At 38.4% G+C, this 13,131-nt stretch overlaps 2 protein-coding genes across 2 annotated transcripts in view; both read right to left on the bottom strand.

The window, feature by feature from the left end:
- The window catches only part of LOC121737360 (G-protein coupled receptor dmsr-1-like), a 95,015-nt gene that overhangs the window by 55,906 nt on the left and 25,978 nt on the right, over positions 1-13,131 (bottom strand). The gene's annotated exons all lie outside the window — the stretch shown is intronic.
- On the bottom strand, positions 5,737-7,323 carry LOC121737361. The gene has a single exon (XM_042129028.1). The coding sequence runs from the start codon at positions 7,281-7,283 to the stop codon at positions 6,342-6,344; it is 942 nt and encodes a 313-aa protein (XP_041984962.1). The 5' UTR covers positions 7,284-7,323; the 3' UTR covers positions 5,737-6,341.

Here is a 13,131-nt window from a genome sequence, read left to right as displayed (position 1 = left end):
GAAAGTAGCAGCGCTGAAGGAGCAAAATTTTTAGTGATTTGGGCAAGCGCCCTAGCATCAGGAGAGTAATTCTAAATAATAATTACTTAATAAAGCTCATTGAGCGCTGCCACCTTCACAGTGAACTCTAAACAAGGGACACATATATACGCCCCTGTAAATATCCCGCCTGTACTGGTCCATGGAGGCCGAAGACGTCGTGAACTACATCAGTAAGAAGACATCCCTCCACTTGAAAACTAAGTTATCACTTAGTTTTGTTACACGTTGTAGATAAGTTACTTATTACAACAGGCTACACTTAGACTTCAGGCCGTGTTCAAACCAAACCGCTCACTGTGAGCACCAGTGTATAAATGAAAATAAACGGTATTTTTCGTTCACAGAATGCTGACTATAGCTGACGTACTTACTCGTACTTAGCCAATCAGCGTCCGCGGAGCGTAGTGACGTGCTATTTTAATCGGCTGCCGAATGTCCGCGCCTACGCATTAATAACGTATTGTCGGTTAGATGTGAACGAAAAAGTGAATATGTATGTAAATACAATACACAAGCTGACAAATCGGCGCATAATACGGTATACCGCTGTAAGCAATATACTATGGTCTATGAGCAATGCAATAACTGGGCGCGAGTCGGATATGACATACTACGTCGTCGGACGTATTGAGAACACTAATTCTAAGTCAGCTTTCTGGTTCGTTCTGTCTATTGTGATTTGTGGTATGTCCACCTATAGACGTCGATGGAGAAGTCCACCCACTGTCACCTAAGCCTAATGTTTATTGCCGAACCGTCTGACGTTAGCTTTAATAATGGCTTTGTACCCCGACCGCATACGAGACCACAACACAATGTAAAATGTACAGTAGAGTAACTCGTGTCCTTGAAAATTGACAATAAACGTAACTCAGAGATACTATTAAGTATACCGCTCGCGACAGGTGGGGATACTAGTACAAGGTTTCCTAAAAAATACCTGAAAATCAAACTTGTTTAGCTAAACAATACTAGTTGAGATTATATATTCTACGCGGGTGTGGTGTGCACGCAAGACAATCAACGCAAGACAAAGAAAATTAAGAGAGACTATTGGAAAACAAAGCATTTTTTGCGTGTGCTTCTTCATATTGTCTTTTGTGATTTGTATAACAATGATCTACTTTAAGGCTGTCGTGTCTTAAGAGGAGTCCACAGCGCCCTTTTTTCCATACAAACGTTGTCCCCTGTTTCCTCCCTGGATAATGCTAGTAGAGTTATAATTTTTTTCCTGAATATCTACGGCCACTAATACAATGTCCCTATGTTTTCTTTTTCTTCATAATTTAATTATTAAATAAGATATGAACGTTCAAAAACCCAAAAAAAATGGCGAGATTTTCCGCTGTGTCCAAACGTCCAGAAAACAGATTTGGCTAGATTATACAAAAAAAAGCAACACATAGGAACACAGCTCAAGCCTTTTTTTAATCTTTAATGAAAAAAGTACTTAAATCGGTTAAGTTTTGGAGAAGGAATCAGGGGACTGGATTTTCTGCAGTTGTCTTTATCGCGTTCTGCGGTATAGGCTTGAGGTAAGGGAGACAGCTACAGATATTACACGTACTTTTTTTTCATTTCATTCAAGCGCGAACCCTTCGAATTATCTGAAATCACGCTTATGTGCGCGTGCTAATTATACAGGCGTCAGGGTGAATATGATCTACTGTATATTATATTTTATACTACACGTGACTATAGCCACAAAGTCTCGCTAAATTCATTAAAGTTATACAGCAATAAGGGGAATAGATTAATTGTTATTGTCGAGTCTACATTAGCGTGAAAGTTACACGTGCAAACTTGTATAGGGTGTAACAAGACAAAGTGATTATACTTAGGAGTGCACCTGACCCTAACTTGACTACATACTTAAACCTAGATCTCAAAATCTGTAAGGTCTAGAAAACTGATTTTTTGACACAAGTAACTTCAGTTTATGTTTTCGTCTTGTGCATTTATCTCAAGACGAAAACACGATTACTGAAAAAATGCTCGATAGTTTCTTTTTTACAAAAAACCTTGTTTTAGACACATTTTTGCTTGGATCTTCGAAGTTTGCTGTCTTTTCTTTAATATTTTTTAATATCTAAAAAGGCATTGTGAACCTAAATTTGCTCAAAACACTTTTATCATAATCATTATCTTCGTCTTTTATTCAAGTAAAACTAATTGGCGATGATTCCGCGCCGTCCTTTTTCACCTGGCATATGAAAGACGGGCGTGAATGTGAAGAGAGAAGGGCGATGTTTGATTTTTTGAGTCAGGAGCGCTCTTAAGGGTGTGTATGTGTTCCCTGTATAGAGTTTACTATAAAGTAGCAGCCCTGAAAGAGTTACATTTTTAAAATAATTATTGAAAGGAAAATTTAATTAAGACGTTTCTAAAGTCGACGACTTAAAGTGGCTCATTGCCTCGTCGCGTCTAAAGTCGTTGTGTTACATTCAATACTTCCCAAGGCTCAACGCGATATCAGATTGGAATCTATTTTGATAGATGGTCCCTAAAAGAGCCTATTCAATAAGAATGCTATAAAGATAGTTTCTTTTCAACAACTTTCCTTATAATATAATCATTTTCATTGGGGTTTATTTTGAGAAGTTTCACCCACAGCATCTAATAAAATGAAAATGAATTTAAAATTTTGTTACTATCACTGAAACTCAAAAACACTTAAGCAGATTTGGCCAATTTTTAACCGACTTCCAAAAAACGAGGAGGTTATATGTTCGGCTGTGGATATTTTTTTTTTGTAGTGTTGAAATATTCGCGGATGTCCACGGAAGGCTTATATTAGTAGGAAGGTGATACGTGATCGAAAATAGTGAAAAATATTGGGTCGTTCGCTGTTTCATACCACACATGTTTCATACCGCGGTATGAAACAGCGAAGGACTGTTTTTGGATTGCCCGATTCATCCGGCGCGGCGGTTCAAAACAGCGAATTTTTTAATTAGTAAATTCGGACCGCAGTGTAGATGATTGTATTATTATTATTTATTACACATTCCTTTAAGTATAGTTAACCTCAAAATAAGTGAGAAATAAAATGAAAAAAAAAAAACAAATTTTTAGCTCTTTAAAATATGTTTCCATGTTTATTTATTTCATCATCACACACTTAAACTATCATTACAGGGTTTACCTAATGCGATAGTAGTGTACATAAAATTATATTACAAATTTAGTTAAAAAATTAAAATAATGAGTTCATCAGTATCCACAATTAAAACGATAAAATTAATAACAATAAATTATAAAACCATAACCAGTATATATAATATCTAATCCATCAATAATTAATTTAAGTAAAAAAATTGTAAATAAAATCTATCCTTGGTAAATAAATCTTAATAAATTAATACAAACCAAACTGTTATTACTTTTGTATATAATCACTTATCTTCCCATAACAAATGACAAACAGGCAATTAAGTGTAAATTCACTGAGAGTGCAATGGAACAGATCCACCCGCTGTGCCACTTCGTTGAGAGTACGTAGTGCACGAACAAACGGGGAGTATTTGAGCAAGTTAGTCCTGCAGCATGGCACGTGCAGTAGTGGCGGGCGGCGGCGGCGCCACACGTACTGGTCGGGCACGCTGAGCGACACTTCTCCCAGCACGGCGGCGTCACTCGTCCGGCCCCGCAGCACGCCGAACACGTACCGCGCCACCGACAGCTCCCTCCGTACCGCGAGCCTGTCGTATCCCACCATACCCAGCACGAATAGCGACGGATAGCTTAGAGGGTAGAACGGATAAACGCCGTACAGCCGCAGATATATGTAACGGAGGAATTTGTTTTGAATTCGCTCTAACATCAGGGAATATTTCTGTTCGTAAGGGGACCAGATCATCGCGCCGTATTCCATATGGCTCCTAACGAGACTGTTGTAAAGACAGGTGATAGCCTTCACGTTAGAGAAGCCCCGACTCATCCGTAGCACAAAGCCCAAGTTCCGAAAAGCTTTTTTGCAGCAGACTGTGATGTGCTCTTTAAACGTAACATCATTGCTGATGTGAATCCCGAGGTCCTTAACAGACGTCACTCTGGTCAGCGGCAGGGAGTCTACGGTATAGTTATGTCGGAGATAATTGTGCGCTTTCGTAAAAGAAATAGCGAGACATTTAGAACCATTAAATTGTAAATTATTTTCTACACTCCACGCAACAATTCTATCTATGTCTTCCTGTAATTTTAGGCAGTCCTCAATAGATTTAATAAGTAAATATATTTTAAAATCGTCTGCGAATAGTTTACCCTTGCAGTATTTGATTACTTTAGGCAAATCGTTAATCGTAATCAAAAACTGAAGGGGTCCTAGATTACTTCCCTGACTAACGCCCGAATTCGTGTCGTATGGCAAGGATATATGGCCACAATATTCGACGTACTGCTTTCGATCTCGCAAATAGCTAACAAAAAGCTTGAGGAGCTTCGGGGTGAAACCTATCGCCGCTAATTTAGTGAGCAACACGTCCTGGTCAACTAGGTCAAAGGCTTTTTTAAAATCGAAGTATACAGCGTCAACTTGCATGCCACTGTCTACCGCCGGTACGATGTCTAACATATAACCTAGTAGGTTGCTCGTAACACCCCTCGACGGACGAAATCCGTGCTGTTCATCAGCTAGTTGCGCGCTAACCTGCGCGAAGATGAGGTTGTACAACACCGACTCGAACGCCTTAGATGCGGTAGATAATACCGCTATCGGTCTATACCCATCTATCTGGGATCCTAAGTTTCCCTTCGGTACCGGAACCACTCTCGTGGTTTTCCATCTAGCAGGAAACTTTGATGACTCTAAGATTAAATTATATATGTGGCAAAGTGGTTCCGTTAAAACGAAGCAGCAGTCTTTAAATATATAAGGCGGTATACCGTCTGGACCAGCAGCATGCGTGGGCTTGAGCCGCCGCAGCGCGCGCAGCACGTCACGCGGCTGCAGCGGGCCGACGTGCACGCGCGCAGCCGCGTTACTTCCGCCGGCGGCCGCCACTGCCGCTTCCACGCTCAACTGGGGCGGCTCGGTCCTATATACTGAGTGAAAATACTCGGCGAACGCCTGGGCACATCGGTCGCGTTCTAATACTTTCCCGTCCTTTTTGATAACCTTTTTAGTGCGTACATTACGCTTAGAATTTAAAAAGTTCCAAAAAGCCTTGGGATTTTCTAGGATTTGACTTTGTATGCGATTCTGATGAGCTTCATATGCAGTCTTTATTAATATTTTTACTTCGGCACGGCAACTCGAAAAGTCGTCATAGTGCTCCTTTAACAACGACCTTTTATATTTTTTATGCAAACCTGCCTTTAATTTAATTTTTTTTCTAATTTCGGGCGTGAACCAATCGGGATAAACGAATTTATTTTCATTAGAAATGCATTTTTTTTTCCTAGGAACGTAAGTGTCAAACAATATATTAATATTATTGTAAAAAAAATCGAGACTAGATTCCAATTCCAACTGGTACATCGGGGACCAGTCTATATCCGCGATGGCTTGGTAAAGAAGCTGAAAGTTGGCTTTGTTAAAATTCCAACTCGGATATTCCCTGGCTAAACACGAATCAGTTGGTAATTGTTTATGAACGGGCGACGCGGGCGGCGTGGACCGCACCGTGCGCGCGCGCAGCGTTATCTCCAGCGGGGGGTGGTGGGGGTCCACCGGCACAAGCGGTGCGGGAGAGGCGCGTACACACACCTCCAGCTCGTCCAAGTTGCTTAAAATGAGATCAAGCTGTCGTCCGTTGGCGTTATCTATTCCATTACTCTGAGTGAATCCACAGTATGATAAAAAATATTCAAAATAATCCTGTACAGTACCACTACACGAATACAAATTAAAATCGCCTAAAACCAGTACCTTTTTAAATTTACTACAAAAATCTTCAATAGTATTAAATAACAATAAATATTCATTGTCACTGCTACCTGGAGGAATATAAACTACGCATACAAAAAACAAAAAACGTTCGCATCGAGACACCACAGCACCGGCCAGCTCGAACGCTCGACAGTCTATGTTGACGTCACTCGGTACACATACTTGCCGTAACGTAAGACGCGGTGTGGCCACTAAACACGCTCCGCCGTGCTTACGGCCGTCTGTACGATCGCACCTAATTATGGAATAGCCTGGTGGGATTAATTCGGAGTCGAGGATAGCAGAATTACATCCAGTTTCTGTAATAGCGAACAAATCTGAGCAGGAACATAACAAGTTTGTATAAAATTCTTGGGTCTTGGTTCTGAGCCCCCTGACGTTCTGATAGAACACTTCTATAATGGGTTCCTTATTTTTTGGTTCGACTATAGTTTTTTCGAAACCATACCCATTCACAATATTCTATATTTACTGCCCAATTTTCAGGTGAAATCAAGGCATTATAGTGACTTTCAGGAACAGTTATAATGAATGATGAATAATCTTTATCCGTCTTGTGTTTAATCTTTTCAACCTTAATTTCAGTATTATTTCCACAAATATTTTTTACATGGTTCTCGATACTTTCAATTGAGGTATCCTTTTTCAAACGCCACACATGAAGATATTTCTTCCGTTCTGTTCCTTGGATTCCTACAATACTAGTACTTCCTCCCTTTCTAACCTCCTTATTGGGATATCTGTTCCGCTTTTTTTGGACGGTTATCCAAGTTCCTTCTTCTTTCTTCTCATCATCTACTTGAAAGGTGTACTCGGCCGAGATCGATTCGTTCACGGATTCCACACGTTTGCGTTCCGTCGCGGATTTCATGGCCACACTGGTTGAATAATTATTATCGATCACCTGATTATTTTTTAAAAGTACCCTCAATGAAGATGATGAAGGTATATTCCTATCTTTTTGTAGATTTTTATGGACTTTATCATGATCCACACCAGAACCCTGTTCCTTCGTTAAAACAGCTTTTTCTGTAATGCTGCATGTTTCTTTTGATGACGCATTCATTGCTGCTTTTACCTCCATCAGCTCCTTTTCGGCGCATGAGAGCCTTAATTGTAGTGTTTCATTTAGTTTTATTTGCTCATCAAGACGCAATCTCATTTCTGTTCTAAATTCGCGAAGCTCCTCCAATATTATTTTGTCCAAATTTGTACAGGACACCAAATTATCTTTGAGTGGCTTACGCGAACCTCGCTGGTTATTTACGAAGCTAGAAGATGGAAATGATTTATCTGCTCCATAGCCTCCACGAATGGGTGTGTTGGAATTATCTCCTTTTGGTGTATTCATTTTGCATTCGGGACATACCCAATTCTTGATTTCTTCTTCACTTAAGTCGTTGAATTGATCGTCCGACAATGAAACACATTCAAGGTGATACATTTTTTTACACAATGCTTGCGAGCACTCCATAAACATTAAATTATAAATTGTTTTACAACAACCACTACACTTATGGCCCATTGTAAATATTCAATGACTTTATTTTACGTAACGCCAACCGAAAACACGTCCGTGCGCGTCCGTATCTAGTGACCGTATCTGTATGTACTCGTATGTTATTCGAGAAAGCTCAAATACAACTGAAATCACAAAAAATAAACGACTGTTTTATCAACACGTGACTGCAAACTAACATAATATTATTATCAAAGACTTGGGCAGCCGTTGGGTTTCCAATTCAAAAAATGTTAAAAAAAGATCAAGTGATTAATGGACGGTCCTTCCAGGCAAAGAATAGGCTTATAATATAATAACCCAATGGCTGCACATTCTATACGTTTGGTTCTTTAAGTTGGGTTAAAATATTTTCTGATTATTTCGATGTTGCAGCATTTCATTGAAAATCGTTTAAAAAAATATATAATAAAAGTCTGTCAGGAGGAGGTCAGGAGCTTTGTAGGCAACTCATTCTTGATAAATTTTCTAATATAATAAATTTGTAATAATGCACTTTTCATTCTATTATCAGCTCGAAGAAAGTCGGTTTAAGTTAGGATCTTCTACTATAACATTATCCAAGAGTTATTAGCGACTAAAATAACCACCAACGACGACGATAAAAATAACGACCAAGTCAGTGCTTGAAAAAATTAAGGGCTTTATTTTTTTTATTAAATAAATAAATAAAAAATGTTTTATTTCTGAGTAGATTTTAAAAAAATACTTTCAGAATGTTAATATTAGCTTCAGTGCCTACCACCGGTTCGGGAACTATCCCGGCGAGAAGAACCGGCGTAAGAAACTCGCTATTAAAAGTAAAAGCGGCTTTCTTTGCTATAAAATGGTACGGAAGCCTGCGTGCGAGTCGCGCTTGGTCGATTTTATATTATTTATGATTTTGAAATAAATATCACTTCCATATTTTATATAGTATTTTTATCTCTTCTTGTAACCACTTTCCTATACATCTAAGTACAAATAAATGATTAGACTAAAAAATTATTGATACAATTTGCTTAAATTCGTGGTTTGAATCAACTCATACCGAAAAAGAATAAATCGTTTCACAACACTCATCTCCGCGGTATGAATCGGGCATTCAAAAACAGTGCTTCGCTATTTCATACCGCGGTATAAAACGTGTGGTATGAAACAGCGAACGACCCAAAATATTGCAACTTTCCTCTTTGTGTTTGGTAGGTAAATATGGAATATTTGCACAACAAGCTAATAACGGGATTAATTCAACAATAACATAATATTACGTTAAACATCTAACTTATATTATAATATCTCGATCAGATTTGAGTTCATATTAAATTGTTCTCTAAGCATTAACCTACATATCAAGTCTGCTGTATTCACTTGGCTTCATTGAAGGGTAATTTGAATACCAAGCATTGCGACCGCAAGATAATAATATAATTCGTTTGTTGTATAAATACTCTTTGGATTATAAGAAAATTATCTTGCAAATAAATAAAACAGGTTACACTACGGGAGTGCTGGCAGAAATGATAGCGAAATAGCAGGAGGAAGCATACATTGAGTAGTAAAATTATTTTCTCTAGCTTCTACAATCACACACTTTATAAAATAATGGCTAAAGGAAATATTAGTATTGTATTTAAATTTAAGTAACAATCATACACTGTTTTGGGAATAGGGGAGTTGAAAACTTTTTAAAAATAGTTTTAAGCGCTTCAGTTGTTTACAATAATACCTGTAAATTAATATTTTATTCGTTATTATGCCCTAGAATGAGTTAAAAATTATTTTAAATACTTAATTCAAAATAGGTCACAAAAACGCGGCATTATGGTTCACGTCACACGTGATCACGTGTGACGTGAACCATAATACCATAACCAGCACAGACAGGAAACAAAACTTTTTGTTTCCTGTCTGTGCTGGTACTAGTGATGCTGCAGGTGGTCTAGCGTAAAATATTGGTTAGTGTAGGCCGAGCAAAATATCTCATTTAAAACACTGTAAAAGTACCCTAATTCTGCAATTTAAACCAATGTAAAGGCTTTCCCCCGAGCAAATGACCTTGACCATACATTTGCCGTGTTGCCGAGATCGCACCAAAATTCAATTTTTTTACTTATCTTAGTTCAAAATTGACCTAAAAAAATTCAAACGAGGAATATGTAGTTAATGGGATTATTGTCGATCTATTGGCGTGTGTTTCAAATAAAAGTAATTTGTAAATACTAGGGAGCTACTGAAAGTAGGCTTGAATTTTAATAAATTGGTATTACTTTGGAAGCTAATATCATGAGTATAACTACTAAGGTCCACTTGCGCCAAAACTTCGAGTTAAATAAATAACCCGGGGCTTAATAACTCAGTGTTAACGTTTTTAATTTTTAACTCATACTACATATTGCACCAGAAGAATTTATCCCAGAGTCAACTAACCCGGGCTTATGTCATGTTCATTCATTCTTTTTACACCCAGGCAAATATGATAGAGCAAATGCTGAATAATTTAAGTGTACTGCTCTCTCTCGCTCTACAGTACTTTAAATAAGACTATCTCCTTATGTCAGATTTGCAATGACACATGGTTCTATGTCGCATTGTGCGTGTTGTGATATTTTGTGCAAATAAATTAGGCGGAAAATTATAAAAAAAGAGAACAGTTTCTTTTTCTAGGTGAAATCTTTGTCTCTTTGTGAGTAAATACGGGACCCTAAACAGATCGGGTCCGTTCTAAAATCCTTCTGTAATACGAGTCCGAACTAATGTATTCGATAATTTCTTCATCATCATCAGATAACAACCACTGATCATTTATCATAATGATAGACACAAAATAAAACCGGTACCTATTACTGAACACAACAAACTACATAAGTCATAACCGAAAAAGCTCAGTTTTGATATTACTAACCCAGAGTTAGTTGATTTAACCCTCCGACATCGGTGGGTTAAAAATTTAAAAAATTAACACGAGGTTAACTCCTAACTCTTGGTGGTGCAAGACATGATGTGAATTTAAATTCGAAGTATAATTTAACTCAGAGTTAAGCGTGTTAACCCAGTCTGGCGTAAGTGGGCCTAAGAAAAATAAAAAATTAATAACGGGTGAAGGAATGTTCATGTACTGAAGATTATTGCTGTATTTTTATTATAATTTTGTGGCTTTCAAATTATAATTTATAATTTATAAGGCTATAACGCCTCCGTGGTCTAGTGGTTAGAGCGTCGCTCTCGACTCCGGAGGTCGTGGGTTCGAATCCCGCGTTGGAAACATGTTATTTCCAAGTTTGGTTAGGACAATGCAGGCTGATCACCTGATTGTCTGACAAGTAAGATGATCCATGCGTCGGATGGGCATGTAAAAAAGTCGGTTCTGCGCCTGATCTCTCGCCGGTTGTGTCGGTCTTCCGTCCCACTGGGTTATGAGAGTAAAAGGAATAGAGAGTGCTCTTGTGTACTGCGCACACACTTGGGCACTATAAAAATTACTCCTGCGTACCTGGTCTGGTTTCAATGAAACCGGCCACCGTCACCGAAACCGGTGTAGGGAGTATTATTATTATTATAAGGCTCTAAAAACCGTAAATTACGGCATCTCCGTAGGGTGAGCGCCTAATACTGTTTCTATCCGGAATGCGTTATGGTGGTCCCTCACCGCGAGCATTCACGTGTAATGTAACATTATAGATTTGGCTTTGAGCATTCCATAGCAAGTTGAATTCACTGCCACGTAGCATTGATGTTAGAAGCTGTATCAAGATATTACACATTATAAGGTGCGCATAATAATGCTCTGTTCTCCTCCCTCATTGATACTATAATGCTCGACTCTGTAACGTTATATTACAAGCGAATGCTCCCGGTGAGGGAGCACCACAGGATATCGGTATTGCCAAAAAAGTTGCTTATTTATGCTCAAAATTCTTCAATCAAAATTGAATAAATATAAAAGTTTTAACAAGCGTGTAATAATTAATACATTATTATACGTTTTGTCGTTTAATGAAAAGCTAAACTTTAAGGTTTTGTGGGATATGAGTATTAGAAAATAAAGTTATAATAATTGATTCTCGAGGACGAAGTCAGTCGAGTCTGAGACCCTTTATGTAAGTTTAGTTGACACTCGATGGCGGACGAAATTATTACAGACCTTGGGCGCGATTTCCAGAACTCGAAAGTCGCTTCGAATTTGAAATTCACTGGTACTGACACACACCATTGTTATGGTAGGATATGTTAGAACTTAGAACTATTATAACCATGTTACCCTTTTGACTACATATCTGTGAATAAATGATCTTGATCTTGATCTTGACTGACCACGTGAAAGACCATGAGGAATGAGATTATGAATGAAAATATCTTTACCCACTTCCACTCATCAAAATCGGTTGCGCCTAACATACATTCGCATTTATAATTAATTCTATTTCCAAAATTGCAACTAAGCTTCTTAGAATTCACTGAGCTATTTGAGTAAGACTTTGCTACTCGGCAAGTTTTCTCACATCCTCTTACTGCAACGTAATCTTAAGTTCATGCTGATGTAGAGCAAATGAAAATGTAGTAGATTTCATGTTATCTTAAGCTGTACCTGGATTCTACTAGTTTATGTATTAGTTATTACTAGATGTCACCCGCAACTCCGTTGCGCGAAAATTCGTTTATCGCGTGGGAACCGTATTTTTTTTCGGGATAAAAGTATCCTATGTCCTTTCCCGGGACTCAAAGTATCTCTATACCAAATTTCAGCAAAATCAGTTCAGCCGTTTGAGCGTGAAGAGGTAACAGACAGACAGAAAGATAGACAGACAGACAGACAGACACACTTTTTTATGTAGGTCTATAGGTACATTTTCTCTCTAGGACAGGGGTCACCAATTAGTTTCACTCGGGGTCCGTTTTAGGACATGAAATGACCTTCGCGGTCCACACATTTTATATTAAAAAAAAAAAAAAAACAAAGGTAACTACGGAAATTACAAAGGTATTTTTTAGATATCAATGAGAAACGCAACCATTTTTTGTAGCTAATTATTATCTCTCTGAAGTTTGGAGTGAAATATTGGTGCAAGCTATAGATATTGACATTAAATCCTGGAGATGTTGAAGTTCTAAGATGAACGAAGATCATCATCGGACATGCTTGGTCCGCACACAAAGGGTCGGCGGTCCGGATGCGGACCGCGGTCCGCATTTGGTGACCCCTGCTCTAGGATATATCTACGGTAAAAGGCGACCGAAAGTTTTCGCTGCGAACTCATCAGTAAAGTTGTAAGTAGTTGAACCCTGAGTTCGTTTGTGAGTTACTCCTAATGCTATTAAGTCACGAGTCACGAGTTTTCACTCTTCAGAATACGGAATATGACGCGAGGTCCGAGCAGAGGCCGCTACTACGGTTACGTCTGGGACCAACCATGTGCGGGTTTCCTCATGATGTTTTCCTTCACCTTCATCAGAAAATGTCTCATTGGTACCACGGAGCTAATACAAAGCTTTGTATTAGCTCTGCGATTGGTACACCCGGGATCGAACCTGCACCCTCTGCCAGTGCATCATCATATCAGAATATTGACAGAATCGTTGTCAAACGTTGAACAAGACTTTTTGTTTACTGTCTGTGCTGGTGCTGCTTCTAGCCTATAAGATTCTAGTGTTTTTTTTTTTAAATAGACATGGTAGGTGAAATCTGAAAGTAACGGAGATT

Source organism: Aricia agestis, chromosome 20 (genome assembly GCF_905147365.1).
Source record: "Aricia agestis chromosome 20, ilAriAges1.1, whole genome shotgun sequence".
Taxonomy (NCBI): Eukaryota; Metazoa; Arthropoda; class Insecta; order Lepidoptera; family Lycaenidae; genus Aricia; species Aricia agestis.
Note: the sequence above shows the minus strand (reverse complement) of the source record. Positions and strands in the feature narration are given on the sequence as shown.

Bases quoted from the DNA above. Each gene is read 5' to 3' on its own strand.
- LOC121737361 (XM_042129028.1), bottom strand. From the start codon at position 7,283: ATGAATACACCAAAAGGAGATAATTCCAACACACCCATTCGTGGAGGC.